At 41.0% G+C, this 17713-nt stretch overlaps 1 protein-coding gene across 3 annotated transcripts in view; it reads right to left on the bottom strand.

Annotated features, from left to right (window-relative positions):
* Positions 1–1561: 1561 nt before the first annotated feature.
* The window catches only part of TDRP (testis development related protein), a 46656-nt gene continuing 30504 nt past the window's right edge, over positions 1562–17713 (bottom strand). For all 3 annotated transcript variants that reach the window (XM_077309526.1, XM_077309545.1, XM_077309537.1), the window contains 2 exons: positions 10554–10657; positions 1562–7757 (listed from right to left, as the gene is read on the bottom strand). In XM_077309526.1, the coding sequence (XP_077165641.1) occupies positions 7406–7757; positions 10554–10657 (456 nt within the window). In that variant the 3' untranslated portion in view covers positions 1562–7405. The remainder of the gene's footprint in view (positions 7758–10553; positions 10658–17713) is intronic.

Here is a 17713-nt window from a genome sequence, read left to right as displayed (position 1 = left end):
TTTTCCCCCCGGCTGTTATTTTCCTTCTGGCAAAAGGCCCTTAAAGACCAGCTTTTGAAGGGGAGAAGTATGGACAAGCATGCCCTCACATATGTGGGTTACATTTCTTTTGGGGATCTATTTGGTTAAGGCTGAGGATGGAATGCTGAACTAAAATTCTTATTGGACTGGCAGAGCCAAGCAATGCCTTTATCTCTTTTCTACAGAAGGGGGTGCTATTTTTCCCCATTCCATGCTCCTGCCCCATCCTCAAGAAGCAACACTTTCAGAAACGTTTGGGACTATAACTTGAATAGGAGAGACAAGAAAATCAAGAATTCTTCAGTCAACACTATTTTTAGGTGTCATACAAGCCAAGCACTTTTGAAAAATGGAAGTTGGTATACATCTCCTAGGGCTGTCTCTGGCCTAGATCCAGTTCAGCTCTAGATGCAAAGAATGTGGGATGATATTCACATTTGGCACTGCTGACGTTTAATAGTTTTTGCTTTTGCTTGGAATTGTGTCATTTTTTTTCATCGTTGCTGATTTCTTGCAAAGATTAACCGGACTAAATTTTTCTGAAAATAGCTGAAGAATGTTAATTACTGTGGTGTTAAAATTTGCAATGTACGTTTATAATTCACTCTGGCAGACGTAAATTTGTAGATCGTATCAAACAATAGCTTTACATCCGAATAGGAACTGGAGCCCTGATTTGTTTTCCTTTTATTTGCTGTCGCAGTATGCTTTGCTGCCAAACTATTGTCATGAGTCTGTTTACCCTTTCAACAGAATGCACAGCAGGGGGGGGAAAGGGAATGGAGAGGTCTTTGATCAACCCTGGAAAAACATGTGAAGCCAGAGGTAGCTGGCCATTTTCAAACAATCTTCATTATTACTCATTTCAAATGGGACGCAGGGAGAAGTTACTCAGCACTATTTCACTGGCATCTACTTACAGGGTACCTTTCAATTATTGTTCGCCCTTTGTGAACTGTTCCTGAGGACACATGGTCCCATGCGGAGCTTTGTCATGTGACTGCATCACACAGGTGCATTTTACTGTGGTTTTAGCTTGGAAGTTACCCGCAAATATTGCTGCCAGAATGCTGTCCAGATCATCAGCTGAGAGGAACTGGCTAGAAGAAAATTAAACATACCCTGCTGACAAGTCAAGCTTCCACGTGCTCATTTCCCCCACCCCATCCCCTGGTGCTTAGAACATGTAGTAGCTTGAGTAACTTTTCCTTAAGATGGGTTTGTGTCTTGGAGACTTGGGAGTGTTAGTCTATCCATTCTTTTTCATGGGGTGCCTCCAAAACAGAGTGAGCTGATCGAAGCTCCCAGAGTGGATCCCAGTCAGCCCCTGGAGATTCTCTTCCTGGTGGTGAGGATGACCTTCATGGTGGGCAGCAGGGAGGTGCAACGAGAGGGTAAAAATGACCTCCACCCACAAAGGTGATATTCCCAGGGCCGGTTTATCTATCAAGCACACGTAGCACAGGATGGAGGCCCAACTACATGCACAGCCCATTATACATACAAACATTAGAGAACACAAAGATAACAAATTCAGCTCTTTGGTTTCAATTAATAATTTTTATTTCATTGTGAAAATACTATATTTCTGAAGTGATGCTAATAAAATACCAGAGAAGAGGAGCCAAGTGAGTATTGCGACTAGTTATAGTCACTTAAAGCATTTCTCTGTCACTGAGTTCAAGCCAAAAATTGTGCATATGTGCAGAGAAAAAACATTGGAATTATCACGTAGGTGCAATCTTAGGATCTACTTTAAAACCAGTGGACACGAAAATCAAATAATTACAAAGTAAACAAGAAAATGCATACACCATTCTTGGGAAGTCCAACATATGTCTAGGTAGTGATATTTTAAACAAGTAGACAGATTTTAAAAAATTACCAACAAATAAAACACCACAAAAGAAGAAACTCTCTTTTCAAACAAATTATTCTACCCAAGAACAATAAATTATTTCAAAAATAATTACTGCCTTTAAAATAAACAATTATGCTTTAGGAAAAACATGGCCTGTTCTAGTCAAAAGTTAAGGACATCTAAATTCTTTTAATTTCATTGGGAGAGTCCATCCCATGCTTAAATTGCTGTCAAGGAAATCAGCGCTGTGCGCTGATGTTTGCATTTGGTTGCATTGTATTCCATCTTGCAAAACAAGTCTTCCAAGGTTTAAAATACGAAAGCAAAATCCCACCAGATCTTTCTCTGTACATCTCAAATTCCTACTTGAGCTCTGATCCTGTAGGTCCACCTCTGAGAGTACACTGGATCCAAATTAAGACGTTTTGGTGCAAGGGGGGCAGAGGTCCTGTTCAGAAGCACTACAAACTGTGTCATGACAGCAGAAAGGCTGGGGCTAGGTCCACAGGGCTCTTGGAGTCCACAAGCAAAGGTTTCCCTGCCATGGGGCTGACAATAAAGCAAGAAATAGTTGCTTTCTGTGCAATCAGCTCTGCTTCTTATGCATGAGGGGGTTATTCAGCAGTGCAAATCATTTCCCTACTACTGCAGATTAAGCTAATGCGCAAGATTCAGATATAGGTTTTCTCCTTTTCTTGTAATCAAATTCAGCTTGCTCACTATCCTTCATTGGACAATCAAATATAACATGAGCATGTGAACATTCATTTTACATTGAATTAAGTTGTGCATAATAATTACATCGTCAAGCTGGAACACAACACTCAGCAGTAAAATGTGCAACAAGTATATTTTACCTTTCTTAGCATAAATGAGTTTCAACAAGCTCCTGACCCTGTTCCTCTTATAACTCATTAGCTTTCCTCCTCTGGCCCTTTCTGCACTCACAATTTACTGCCGATTATCACTGAATTTGAATCAGTATTCCTTTAATCTGAATCCTGTGCCTGCATTCTGCACCTGCTTTTTAAATCCGATTTTCTCTTGAGAATCACGGAGTATGTGTTCTGCACCCAAATGAGAAAAAAGTGATAGTGTCACTGCACTGAATTTTTTTCATTGTCACATGGTTGGTCACATGGTCACATGGTTGGTTTCTCCTTATTGGTCAGTTTTGCACAGGGCATGTTTTCCGAAATTGCAAGGAGAGATTCTTCCAGCTGCATTTATTGTCAGGTAGCCAACTTTGCTGAACATTTAGTAGCCTCCTGTACTGCTAGGCATTTTAATTTTTTAACACAAGCACGTGTTAAGTCTATTGAATTATAATGAACCCCCTCCAAAAAAATAGTGCAGGAGGGAGCCAAGGAGCCAAACGCAGCTAAGCCCACATGGAAAACCCCCAGCCCATCACCAAAACACAGGAGAACCCATTACTAAAATGTTTCACTGTACCTCTTTCACTCACTCACTTCCTTCTCCATAAGTCTGCCTTTAAAGAAAAGTTTGCCTTTGAACAGCAGAAACTCGTGACTTCTGGTTCAAACCCATCTCAGGCAGCCATCATAACCCCTCAAGCTAAGGATCAAAGGAAAGCTGTGAACCCCATGATTACTACAGCAATCCTCCTAGACCCTCTCAAAAAGCCTACCCACCAGAGAGCCCCAAAGCAAGGTGTAGGGGAAGACATGGGAAGCCGCTTCCACAAAAGCTCCCTCACTCCTTCCTGAACTGGATCCTATCCCCACCCCAAAGAGAACTATCTGAGTTTTTACTGCAGTACTCGAAAGCACCAGAAAGTAGGGGTGGGGGGATGGAGAGACAGCTTGTTTGCTCAGCAAGCCTGTCTGCGGGTCGGAGAGGCAGTGTTGGACCTACCACACTGCACATGGGTGGTGGAGAAACAGCTTCCGAGGGGTTGAGAAAAGGGAGGAGGGGTGAAATCCAATGGAATCATTATGCTTTTGAATTGCCTTCACCTTGGGAGTGAAGCAAGAGGGAAAACCACTGCATCAGCAGTCTCAAAAAAACCCCAGAGAAGCAGCAAAGAGAAAGCAAACTGGCCGCTGAAGAGAGGAAAATTAATACAGAGATAAAAATAAACCCAAATACACATGTGCAGGGAAAGAAGGGTGAAAAGCAGAACAACAACAACAAAAATCCCCCCATGGGAATGCATGGTGAAACCAAAGGAAAACACCGGTGCATAAAAGCCTTCTGTAAGGGCTCCATGCCAACACTATTGCTCCTCTTGTAGGAAGGCCTTCTATATAATGTAAAGCTGAAGAATCTTTGCACAAGGAAAATGGCTATTTTCTGCTGCTACATCCACAACACTACCAGCAGCAAAATCGACACACGAGCTTGGGTCATATCTCTGAGAGAACACAATGTGGATATTTAACTCTCCTACTGAACACCATGAAACTTAAATATACTTAACTTAACTTTGAATGGATAGCATATTCAATTCATTTTTAATTGCCTAATGTAAATGTATGCTTTAATTACAGGTGCAGTTATGAATGTTACCTAATGTTCATGTTATTTCAAAAAGCCCATCAACTCAGCAAATGACCAAGCTTTGCCACACCAAGCAAGATTGTTTTGTATTTGATCTGTCCTTCAAAGTAATAAGATGTCACTGGTTTTAACTACAGGTCTCTGAAGAAACAATAAGTGAGGGGAAATGGAACAAAACTCCAAGTCCAAGCTGTGTTCTATTTAGGCACAAAAAGGGACAGAGCTCACTGTTGCACAAGTATTCTCTGGAGTTGCTAGACTGGCACCAGAATCCAGTGGTCAGCAAAAGGGTTTTAACATTGGTATATCTTAAAATGGAAGATATTTGACGGAAGAGTCAGGAAGAAAGATCGTGCCAAATCCCAAGGCATGGGAGGGTATTTACATTGTTGCAAAAGCCTATCCGAGCTTGCAGATAACTATGTCCGTGTCTGTCTATTGAGGGCAGGAGACAGGAATATATCTTAGGGATGTAGTAATCCCCTTCTCTTACTTGCATTAGTGTGGTAAAGTCTTCCCATGAATCGAGCTATTAGACTGTCAAAATATCTACAAAATGGAAACGCTCCGCATAGTTACAAAATAGTTCATGTAAAAAAAAAATCTTTTGGAAACAGATCTTCATTAATTTGTGTGTCCGTCAATGTTGCTGAATGAGACTTCAATCATCACTAGTGCATAAACTCAGCCTCAGTGTCAAGTAAAGACTCCAGCTCTGTATCTCTTGGGAGGACACACATGTTTTTTAACTTCTTTAATTAAACATTCATTTTAAGACAGGAGGCCGACAAGACGATATAAGAAATAGTAAGAAAGTACTTGTAAAGTCTGACTGTGATCATTTACAGCAGGGGTAGTCAACCTGTGGTCCTCCAGATGCCCATGGACTATAATTCCCATGGGAGGGGCTCATGGGATTTGTAGTCCATGGTCAACGGGAGGGCCGCAGTTTGACTACTCTTGGTCTAGAACAAGGCACTTTTAGTATTTCCCCCATGTTTCGAATCAGCAAAGGTAAGAGCCATTTGAGTAAGCAGCTCCTGTTCCCCATCCTCCCGCTATTACTCTGGCAACTGGCTGCTTCCTCCCAGTTTTCTGATATGCAATGGCGTCCGTGTTGGGATCCCTTTCAGAAGAGAAAGAACACAGTGTGGCAAAAGCATCCTAGCCAGTTCGCTCTCTGAACCTTGTGGGAAATTTGCCCATGCAGCCAAGTCATGAGAACTGAAAGTAGGGGATACTCAGTTAATCTGTCCATGAAATGTTTGACTTCTTGTGCAACAAAGGTCATCTTGAGTCACACTTCAAATAGGTTGCCTGTGGCTGATGCAAAAACAACATTCATGGCCACAATATTGTCCTTCCTTAAGCTGACTGAGAAAGAAATCACTTCACTGGGATCCTTTCTTTAACCAAAGAAAAAGAGTTGGTTCTTATATGCCACTTTTCTCTACCGGGAGTCTCAAAGCAGCTTCCAATGGCCTTCCCTTTTCTCTCCGCACAACAGACACCCTGTGAGGTGGGTGAGGCTGAGAGAGCCCTGATATTCCTGCTCGATCACAGCAGTTTTATCAGTGCTGTGTCTAGCCCAAGGTCACCCAGCTGGCTGCATGTGGGGAAGGAGCGGGGAATGAAACCCGGCTCACCATATTAGAAGACCATGCTCCTAACCACTACACCAAGCTAGTTCTCACAGTCTCAAATTGTTGTCACCATTGTAGACCCACCACAATGTCAGTAACATATCATGAGCTAGACAATTTTAAATAAAATGTGCATATGAAATTGTCCAATTAGAAGAAAATTAAACCTTACCTTACAATACATTTCTAATCTCCCATATGCACTTTTAATGCATAGCTCATTTTTAGTAATAAAAAGTTAGCAGCAACCAGTAAGACTGAACCCCCCACAGTGACTGCATTCCAACAAAAAACAAACCAACTCTTGTGCACAGTACAGACTGAACATTAACCTTGGTAACCCTGAAAATGCACTAAGAGAGCATCATCAAATCTTAGGAAAGAGCCTGGAATCAAGCAGATGACGAATGAGGACAAAGGTTGACAAGCCACATGCCTCTAAACGGAGGAATGAGGTTTCTGCATAGACTATTTTCTGAAGCACAGGTCTGATTCATACCGTAAACCAAACAATACAGCAGCTGCTGAAAACCCACTTCCATGTGATCAGGATCCACAGTGCAGTATTAACACATGCAAAGACCCTGTGCAGAAACAGTTCTGGCAAGGGAGGCACCCATGTGATCCAAGTAACTGAGCCTATTTATGTCAATGCTGTAATGGGAAGGCAAACCGTGCGGAAGTTATTTCTGTTGGCTTCTACAACATCTAGTGAATGGACCAACAGGACCTTTATTGCCACTTCAGCTGTGTTGACAATCTATAACAACATATCTGTTTCAGTTGTATTACGTATCAGTCAACATAACAGGTGGACACCTGGTTTCACTAATTTCAAAACATTTCGTAATAGACCAAAAAAAAAAAGTATGCAAGTGTACACAGCTTTCACACTTCATAGATGATTCAGTATTTTGGAAAATGCAGCATTTCTGAGAATCCTTTTTTCAAGGCGAAGGAAAATAACGTATGAAGCTGAAATGTTGCTGTGGAGAGATGCAAATTAGCACAGTATTCAAAGTCCACATCATTGATGTCCGGACATTAGGAAATCCAGAGCTTCAGATTAATAAAGTCCTCACATAAGGCAGCTGAATATTCAACTGGTGTATACATTCAGTAATTTTTTTTTGTTAAAGAACAAACAAAGATACTCTCCAGTACAACTGAGTGAAATAGAGGCACAAATCAGGTGCTTTGTTCAATGTGGAAAAACCGAAGTACCAGGACATTTAAGGTAAGGTGAACAAAAGCTCTGTAAAAAGGTGCAATATTAAGCAGATCTGATTTTGGTTTGAAGACATACACAGACCATGTCGCCTGTTGTCTATGTGTGGAACATTACACATTCTGTGTGTCATTCTAGTTCTTCCCAGTTATCAGTCAGATTACCTTTGCTTTGTCGCCTAATGCTGACCAATCGTCCTGCAGATTTGATACTCCACTTTGAACTATTAGCTGAGCTTGCCAGGCTTGTATATTTTGTGGAGCCTTTGGTGTCGTCTTCCCAGCCTGACCAAGAGGAATAGTCACTTAAAGTATTGCCTGCATCACTGAGGGGACAGGGATCACTGGCAGGAATCTGTGGAGGCTCCCATCCTTCCATTTCATCCGGTTTCCTTGACTGGATGCTCTGTTTGATCACCAAGTTGTCCCAAAATCCAGGTTTCTTTTCTGATTTCACATCCTCTTTCAATTTTAAACTTGTTCTGGAGGGGGAAAAAATTAAAAACTGTTACCTGAATGTTCGTTTCAGCAGAAACGTTTAAAAATATTTATTCAAGACAGGGATGTCAAGAGACTAATATCTGACACTGTGCTTATATAACTGTTCACATCCTACAACTATAAATCACTCTTATGAATCATCACTGGGAGATAGAAGATAGGGCTGGTATTGGTGTGTGCATATTTTAGTTGACCACAGCTTCAGCATTTGGTTATGAATTAACACCAAGGATGAGAGAATAGAATGAGAACAGGTAAGATCCATCCTGGGTAATCTTAGCATCCACTGAGACTGATCCTCGTCTACTGGGATTGAGTTAGGAATGCCCATACCCAGGGGGGACCTGGGGATCCCCTGGAATTATAGCTCATCTCCAACCTAAAGACATCAGTTCCCCTGGAGAAAATGGCTGCTTTGGAGGGTGGACTTCATAGCATTATACTCCAAACCATGCCCCAAATCCCACCTACTCCCAGCTCCACCCGCAGATTCTTCAAATATTTCCCAAAGTGGTTTACTTTGTTGTTGGAAAGTGCCTTAGAGTCAAGGTCATACGAGACAAGAGGGCATCCTCGTGTCTGCCATAAGGACACTGCACCATTTTAAAGTGATTTAAAAAATCTCATGAAGGCCCAGTCCTGATCAGGCTTATAGCGTGGTGCTCTTGTTCTCCTGCACATCTTTTTGAACACTGAAACAGCCACTTGATAGGGCATGAGGGGGAGGACGGACAACAGTGCCTTGGCCTTCAAAGCATTTTTAAATTACTTCAAAATTATGGTGCCATTCTCATGGCAACCATGAGGATACCATTGTGTCTAGTTTGGCTCTTGCAGATGTAATAGACACAAAGTGCAACATAAAGTTGTGTGTAGGAAGATATGGTGGTGACAAGGAGATAAATCAAGAATGAAATACAAACCAAGTAAAGGCAAGAGATTCCTAACATCTGTCATTCATTGTTGTTCTTCTCTCAGCCAACAGTATCATGATAATTATGTCAGGAAAATATTCTCAGGAGGGACTAACCCCTGGCATACATCACTAAGACATTCCTGGATGAAAAGACCACAGCAAATCTCTCCCTGCAGGGGCTTGCAGTACATGAAGAGCAGGCCCCCAAAGACTGACAGGTTCAGCACCGAGTCATGTCTGACCCTTGGGGTGACGCCCTCTAGCGTTTTCTTGGCAGACTCAATACAGGGTGGTTTGCCATTCCCCAGTCATTACCGTTTTATCCCCCAGCAAGCTGGGCATTTTACCGACCTCGGAAGGATGGAAAGCTGAGTCAACCTTTAGCAGGCTGCTGGGATCGAACTCCCAGCCTCATGGTCAGAGCTTCAGACAGCATATCGGCCGCCTTACCACCCTGAGCCACAAGAGGCTCTTCTGATTCAAAGCCCAAATTGTTGGTGGAGGGGACATCTTATCAAGTCCCATGGAAGTCAACTCAGAAGTTAGAGGTTCGCTGTGATGTATTTGTTTCACAGCTCAAGGATAAAATTAATCATATCTGGGACCACCAATATACTTTGGGACCACTGTTTCTGCAGAGCATTCTAAGAATACAATTGGAGATTAGTTGAGCTTGCTGAGTACAGCATGGGTTGTTAGACCAGTCACTTGGAAGAGTAGGAACAACCACACCAATGTATTCCTGCTTGCTGTGGCTTATTGAAACTGACTGGAAAAGTTCTGTCTACCTTGAAGGTAGAGTTGTAAAACCCTTCTTAAAGAAGTCATCCTGGGCCTGAGTTACTTTAATAATGATCAGCCTGTGGCAAGTATGTTCTTTTTGGGCAAGGCACTCCAGTGTGTGAAAGCTGTGCAAATTGGCTCTAGGGTACATCTGGTCTGACTCTGCTGTCAGCTGTCCTAATATGTCTGTTTTCATTTTACCCCACCCCTCTACAAACCAAATGGTTTCATTGGGGACACTATCACAGCTTTCAAAATCCACAATGGATCCATTAGGGTGAATCATTCCATCTGGCCACTGGCCTATGACAACCCAACAATGCTGAGGCTTGTTCTGGTTGATATTGCTCTTCAGTAATACTTCTATCATTTAAATAATTACAATAATTACAGTCATTTTAATAATTATAATTACAGCCTGTGTGCTGACAGGGCCTGTTCTAAATATTTTAAATTTATTTAAGAATAAAATGCATAAATATTGACATTATCATAATTTATTAAAATGTAATGGGTTACAAACTGAATGAACTAATTCAAAAGGAATCAAAATAATATGAATTAGCATTAGATACCAAAGATCTGGCACATTGCTAGCAATTTTATAGTTAATGGTGCAGATATTCTATTTTGGGGAACTGCAGTGGTTTGGAGATGACAACCGCCCTAAGCCTCAGGGGAGGGCGGTATACAAATGTAATAAATTAATAAATAAGCATTTCCCTGGAAACTATTATATGAACATTTGCTCATCTAAATATGAAAACAAAACCTCTATTTTCAATCAGAAAGGTACTATAAGGTACTCTGCTGGCTAGAGATCTCTGTCTGATGACTTTTTAAAATCCTACCCTACTTTACTTCAGTCAGAACCTGTAAATCTGAACAATAAAATACACTTTTGAGAAAGGGCAGAATAAAAGTTGAAATATTAAAAAATGCAAGCACTGTTTCATTGTTTGGAATTATAATGGATTTTCTTCTTCTCCTGTGGCGATTTTGATTCTAGCTCTAACCTTTCTTTAGCCTTTGTCGTATGCACAGTTTATTAAATTTCTCATTTCTCACCACAACATACCCTTTAGATTTTGGAGGTTTACATCCTGTTAGCAACTGCTGTTCATCATCCTTATTGAATATAGAGGTAACTTCTTTCCAGCCACGAAAACCTGCTCCTTGAACCTATAAAAATAAATTTATGTTCACATGTAAAATAGATGACTATTTTCCAATATACTTAATGATCTTGCATTCCAGCCAAGTAAAACCGATAACACTGAGGGGTTACCACAGATCCCTTATTATATTGAAACTATTATAGGGAATATCTTGCAAGTATAACTTATTTCTCTACAAGCACATTCACTTTCTTCAGTCTACTTTGGCGAAGCAGTGACGATATGGACCAAGCAGAGTTGTCTGAAGCACAATCCTTCAAAGACAGAGATCCTGTGGCTGTGCAGGAAGGGCCCCAGTGAGGAAGTGCGGTTGCCCAGGGTGGATTGGTGCAGCTGTCAATAGCCCACTCGGTCAGGACTGTAGGCTTGATCCTGAATGCCTTCCTCGAGGCACAGATCACAAGAGAAGTGTGGCTGGCATCCTTCTACTTGTGCCAAGCCAAACTACTAGCGCCCTTCCTAGACCGGGAACACCTAGCCACAGTGATCCATGCAACGGTCAGCTCTAGATTGGATTTCTGCAATTCACTCTACGTAGGCCTACCCTTATCCCTGCTCCAGAAACTGCAACTGGTCCAGAATGCAACAGCCAGGATCCTCACGGAAACACCTTGGAGGGCCCACATCCGGCCTGTGCTCCAGCCACAGATCTGGTTACCAGCTGAATTCTGGATCAAGCTTAAGGTCCTGGTAATTACCTTTAAGGCTATTCACTCAGTGTACCTGAGGGACCATCTCTCCGTCCACGCTCCTCAAAGAGTGTTACACTCAGCCAATTCTGGCCAGCTGGTAATCCCTGGCCCTAAGTTAGTACATCTGGTTTCAACCAAGGCCAGATCATTCTCAGTCCTGGCCCTCACTTGGTGGAACAAGCTCCCAGAGGAGACCTGAGGCTTCTGTGCAGTCTCACATGACTGAACAGCAATCTTAGCTGATGTTAAGGAACAGTGTGTGGGCTGAGAAGTGTAATAAACTCTGTAGTACTGTTTCCCCACAACTGCTTTATCCCTGGAATTAATGTCTATTGAGTAAAGCTTCATAGAGGAAGAGATCAAGGATCACACTGCTATCTTGCAAACTTCAGAGATGGAAACCTTGCCTGAATCAACTAGAGTTGCCTGTGAGGGAATGGACATGGGACATCAATGTGCATTTTTTAATGGCCAGCACCGCCCAAAGTGACTGGGTGTGGGATGAAGGCACTTGACCCTTATTGGGGCCAGTGAAGCATATAAATAAATGTTGACCTTTATGGAAGTCATCCACTGTAAAAAGAAAAGAACCCTTCTAAAACCATTGTATTGAAGCTTGTTTCCATCTTTCTGGTTGGGGAAGGGAAACATACAGATGTCCTGTGAAAGATGGAAGGTTGACACCTCTTAGGGAGGACTATAAGGCTTGGTTTAAATATAATCTTGTCTGCTGAAATCATTAGTAAGGCAGCAGACATGCAGTCTGAACCTCTGCGCATGAGAGTTCAATCCCAGCAGCCGGCTCAAGGTTGACTGAGCCTTCCATCCTTCCGAGGTCGGTAAAATGAGTACCCAGCTTGCCTGGGGGGGGGGGGGTAAACGGTAATGACTGGGGAAGGCACTGGCAAACCACCCCGTATTGAGTCCACCATGAAAACGCTAGAGGGCGTCACCCCAAGGGTCAGACATGACCCGGTGCTTGCACAGGGGATACCTTTACATTTACCTTTATGCTGTCTCAGTTACATACTATGGGATGGCTGAATACATAATGGAAAACTGGGTCTGCAATTGTTTTAAAAAGTTGGAAATGGTTAGTCTGATGTTCTTACATCCTACTAAGATTACACATACTAGTAACCAATATCTTTATATAGTTCGCCTGAAAAGATTTAAAGTTGAGTCTCACCTAGGCCAAATCCCTAGTACAATTAAGTAGCAGAAATTGGATTTAAGCCAGTCTAGTCCCACTGGTGTCACTGAATGTTCTGAAATGCAATTACTACAGTTCAGCTGATCACAGATTGGGCAGACAACCTTGCTTTCAGTGTTTGTCAGTGTTACTGCAGATCCCAAGTAACTCAAAGGATACATTAAAATCATTATTATCATTTTACTAATGATATAGCACACAATAATCAGAGATATGCAAGTAAATCAATAGGAAGATCATAAGAAATCATTCCAGAGCTGGTGACAAGTGTTCTGATGAACAGACACAAGATAATTTAGTACCATACACTCGTATAATCCCAATCCTTGGCATCTCCAGCTAAAAGAATCAAGTAATGGATGATGTATGACCAACCAATCAGCAATTCTGGCTTAATCTGCTAAAATCAAAATCACTTGACATGGATTATACTAGCAATTCTCTTAAATTTGCAGTCAGAATAGAGCCTTAGAAATTTCTATACAGTTCTACCCTTTTAAAGCATTCTGATAGTATGCACTGTACTTTGTTAGTTACTGGGTGATCTTATGTCATATTAATAAATATTCATAAAACATTATGATACTATCAATATATTGCTATAAAAACTCACTGGACTTGATCCAACCAAGATTAAGCACTTTTAAATCCTAATAATCTCAAAGAGGCAATTAACGCTTCTTTTCTCTTCTGCTGAACCCAATATGTTTAATTGGATTGCCCTTACTATACAAAATCCTTGCCCATGTACTAAATATACCCTCTACTTCTAAGCAGAAATCACAAGCTTCAATCACAAGAACCACTTTCCTTCCAAGCCTGGCCAATATCCAATGAAGGTTCAGGAAAACTCTACAGACATAAACACCATTAATACTGAGGTTATCCAAGGGTGCAGAACGAACAATTTCCACCACACTGCAGCCTGGCTAGGTGCTTGTTGTTTAATGTTTGGCTAGCTCAGGCTCAGATTCACTGGAAACAACAAAAGAAGTCCAACAGTCTCTATTGTAGACTCCCCCTCACAATTTAACATTATGTACATAACTGAAACTTGAGTATGCTTTTATAATATAGTATATGATAGGATCCTAGAACTACATACATTAAGATTAAATAAATAATAATAAGAATGCTTATATAAATACGATCATATACATGGAAATATGGCTTTCCTGAGCCACCAGGGAGGGCGGTATATAAATATAATAAATAAATGTTTCTGTTTTAAATAAGGATAGGCTCAGTGACAATATAATAGTTTTATTAATGAAATTTCCCTTGATGCTGAATTACCATGAGTTAGGATTAGGAACTGTGAGGGAAAAGATTAATATTTTTACAAATGGAATAAAAAGAGTTTTTAGATATTACAATCACTGTGAGCATTTTAAATTGCTTATCATTTAAAGCCATATAATTATTGTATATTTGTTTTTAATGGTTATATTTCAGTGGCTACTTTTCAGTTTGTTTTCGATTGGGCATCAGCTCCATCATCCCAATATTATTACGCACACAGATGGTCTATTAAGAGAGCATCCTGCCTCTGGTTGAGTAGAAAAAGCAACTTCCACATCTCAACCACTTCATACCTCTTGGCCATGGTCTTGTCCTGCCACCCACTATGGATGTACAGAAATGTACAGATTATTTTTCCTGCTAAAAAAGGAGAGTATTCCAACTGACTAATTCATGTCAGATCAATGTTTCTTAATATGCCTCTTAGCAGAAATGGAATAAAAGAATACACATTATAGAGTGTTCTCAAAAATAGAATTTGGAAGAACATATCAAAAATAAATACTATTACTAAGAATATATATTTAGTCCACAGTTCATGTTCTGTTCCTAAATGTAAATGTCTTTCCTTAGGATTTGGGATTCACAGATGCCCAGATGCAACAAAAGTTTTTTTTTTCTTCTGAAATCAGGACTATTATAGTATTATTCCTTTTACTTGTTATTAGTAATTTCCATCCCCTTATGTCATTCCTTTCATCCCCAGTTTAGCAAATCTACATACAACAATCCCTACCATAACAGCACCTACAGAAGTTGACCGTATAAGTACATTATCTTTCCCTGGGGACAGAGCAACACTGGAAACCAGATAGTTTCTGAGAAAATCAGCAGTGCTTTAGACAGTAGCAATTTAAATACAGCAACAGGATGAAGAACATCAGCTTATAGACAATGAACCCATCTTCTCTAGGCCAGAAGAAGGTGATACATTCTTTCAACATCAAAGCTTACATGAGGCAGAACAAAGGAAGAAGGAAGCAAGTATACATTGATGTTGAAAGACCAGTAAAGCTATTCTGTAAAGCATATGGAAGAAAAGATCATGGTAGAAAACCAGGGGCACATATTAGCTTCCTGTAAGAAATTATGGAGAGGTCTGTTACCAAGATCAGCCTCTTGTTTCATTGACAAATAAGTATCAGCTAGCCAATGGGTGAAATGTGTCCAAATACAGCCCGCTTTTCCATGCTCATAAGGCCTCAGATGACACTTTGATCCAGTCTTCAGTAAGATGTACCCAAATGGAACAAATAAATAAATAAAGGATGAATCTCTAGATCCTTGGGTTTCTGATACCTGTAAGTGCCCAGCATAAGATCCAGACTGACTGCTCTCTTCTTTCACAAAGGCTTCTAAGTTTAATACAGTCTTTTTGGTACCAAACATATATGATGTTCAGCTTTAAAGTCTGCCTATAGATTCCAGGACATTTGTTATGAAAGAATTAATTCTTAGCCACACAGGTAGCACTGTCATGAAAAGCCTTCCAGTACAACAGACAAGGTATATTGACTACAGAACACACCATGTTTTACCTAATATTAATGTATATGCTACATAACCTTGTGTCCTATATTCTTTTGTGCAGACTGTATATCTTACAAATCTACACTATGGAAGAAGGTATATCCTTGGTCACTGGGATTAGCCCCTGAATGCTATTTCCACAGTGACACACATATTCCTGTCAGATTCATTCTTAAAACACGTCTGTACAACTGTCAAAGAAAGGAAAAAGGAGCTTTGGTGGTGAAAAAAGTGTCACTTTCCTACTTTGACTTTATTTTCTCATCAAGGTACTTCTCCAAATAATTAAATGGCAAAATATTGTTTTCCTCGTCTCGTCTTTATCCGGGGGAAAATTGGCAGCATTTCAGAATAACAAATGAATACAAACATCCTAAAAAGCCTAATTCATGCCACTTAACAAAAGCAGAAGCCATACATTACATCAAGAATGCCTGGGAATAACATGTTTCATTCCGTTTTAAAAGAATCTGTGCAATGGGGACAGGAAGTGGCAAAGAATGGGAGACATTCCTGGACATTTAAATGGCTCTCAGGGTAAATTCCTGAACCTCTTCTTTAAAAAGCACCTTACTTAAATCGTACAAAGCAGTGGTGGAGAGGATGCAATGGAAACTGTTACGGAAAGAAATTCTCAGAGATATGTTGGTGGACATGCAAATGGTGTATGATGCAGCCTAGAATGGAAATACAAAAATAAATAAAACAAATAAATTCAAAGTGAGCACTTGGTGTTCTATAGAAGGAAACACTAGAAAGGGGCACTTAGAATAAGCAAAGAAATGGAAGTGGCAGTCCTGCTTGTAAAATTAGACATGGAGTAAAGTACCATGTTATGCAATCCTAGTCACAGGTGTTAATTATTTTGGCACTTTGGGGTAGCAAATATTATAATCAGGACTGTAAAACGGGATACCTGGTAGTTCGTGAATGGGGAGCAAGACTATACTGTAATTTGTTGTTGTTGTTATGTGCGAAGTCGTGTCCGACCCATCGCGACCCCATGGACAATGATCCTCCAGGCCTTCCTGTCCTCTACCATTCCCCGGAGTCCATTTAAGTTTGCACCTACTGCTTCAGTGACTCCATCCATCCACCTCATTCTCTGTCGTCCCCTTCTTCTTTTGCCCTCGATCTCTCCCAGCATTAGGCTCTTCTCCAGGGAGTCCTTCCTTCTCATGAGGTGGCCAAAATATTTGAGTTTCATCTTCAGGATCTGGCCTTCTAAAGAGCAGTCAGGGCTGATCTCCTCTAGGACTGACTGGTTTGTTCGCCTTGCAGTCCAAGGGACTCGCAAGAGTCTTCTCCAGCACCAGAGTTCAAAAGCCTCAATTCTTTGACGCTCGGCCTTCCTTATGGTCCAACTTTCGCAGCCATACATTGCAACTGGGAAGACCATAGCCTTGACTAAACGCACTTTTGTTGGCAGGGTGATGTCTCTGCTTTTTAGGATGCTGTCTAGATTTGCCATAGCTTTCCTCCCCAGGAGCAAGCGTCTTTTAATTTCTTTGCTGCAGTCCCCATCTGCAGTGATCTTGGAGCCCAGGAAAATAAAATCTGTCACTATCTCCATTTCTTCCCCTTCTATTTGCCAGGAATTGAGAGGGCCGGATGCCATGATCTTTGTTTTCTTGATGTTGAGTTTCAAGCCAACTTTGGCACTCTCCTCCTTCACCCGCATCAACAGGCTCTTTAGTTCCTCTTCACTTTCTGCCATTAGAGTGGTATCATCTGCATATCTGAGGTTGTTGATATTTCTCCCTGCAATCTTGATCCCAATTTGTGACTCCTCTAATCCCGCATTTCTCATGATGTGCTCTGCATACAAGTTAAATAGGCAAGGCGACAGTATACAGCCTTGCCGAACTCCTTTCTCAATTTTGAACCAGTCAGTGATTCCATGTTCAGTTCTCACTGTTGCTTCTTGACCTGCATATAAATTTCTCAAGAGACAAATAAGATGCTCTGGTATTCCCATCTCTTTAAGAACTTGCCACAATTTGTTGTGCTCCACACAATCAAAGGCTTTAGCATAGTCAATGAAGCAGAAGTAGACGTTCTTCTGGTACTCCCTAGCTTTCTCCATGATCCAGCGTATGTTGGCAATTTGATCTCTAGTTCCTCTGCCTCTTCGAAATCCTGACTGTACTTCTGGAAGTTCTCGGTCCACATATTGCTGGAGCCTAGCTTGTAGGATTTTGAGCATAACTTTGCTAGCATGAGAAATTAGTGCGATGGTGCGGTAGTTTGAACATTCTTTGGCATTGCCCTTCTTTGGGATTGGAATGTAAACTGACCTTTTCCAATCCTGTGGCCATTGTTG

The sequence above is a fragment of the Paroedura picta genome, chromosome 1 (genome assembly GCF_049243985.1).
Source record: "Paroedura picta isolate Pp20150507F chromosome 1, Ppicta_v3.0, whole genome shotgun sequence".
Taxonomy (NCBI): Eukaryota; Metazoa; Chordata; class Lepidosauria; order Squamata; family Gekkonidae; genus Paroedura; species Paroedura picta.
Note: the sequence above shows the minus strand (reverse complement) of the source record. Positions and strands in the feature narration are given on the sequence as shown.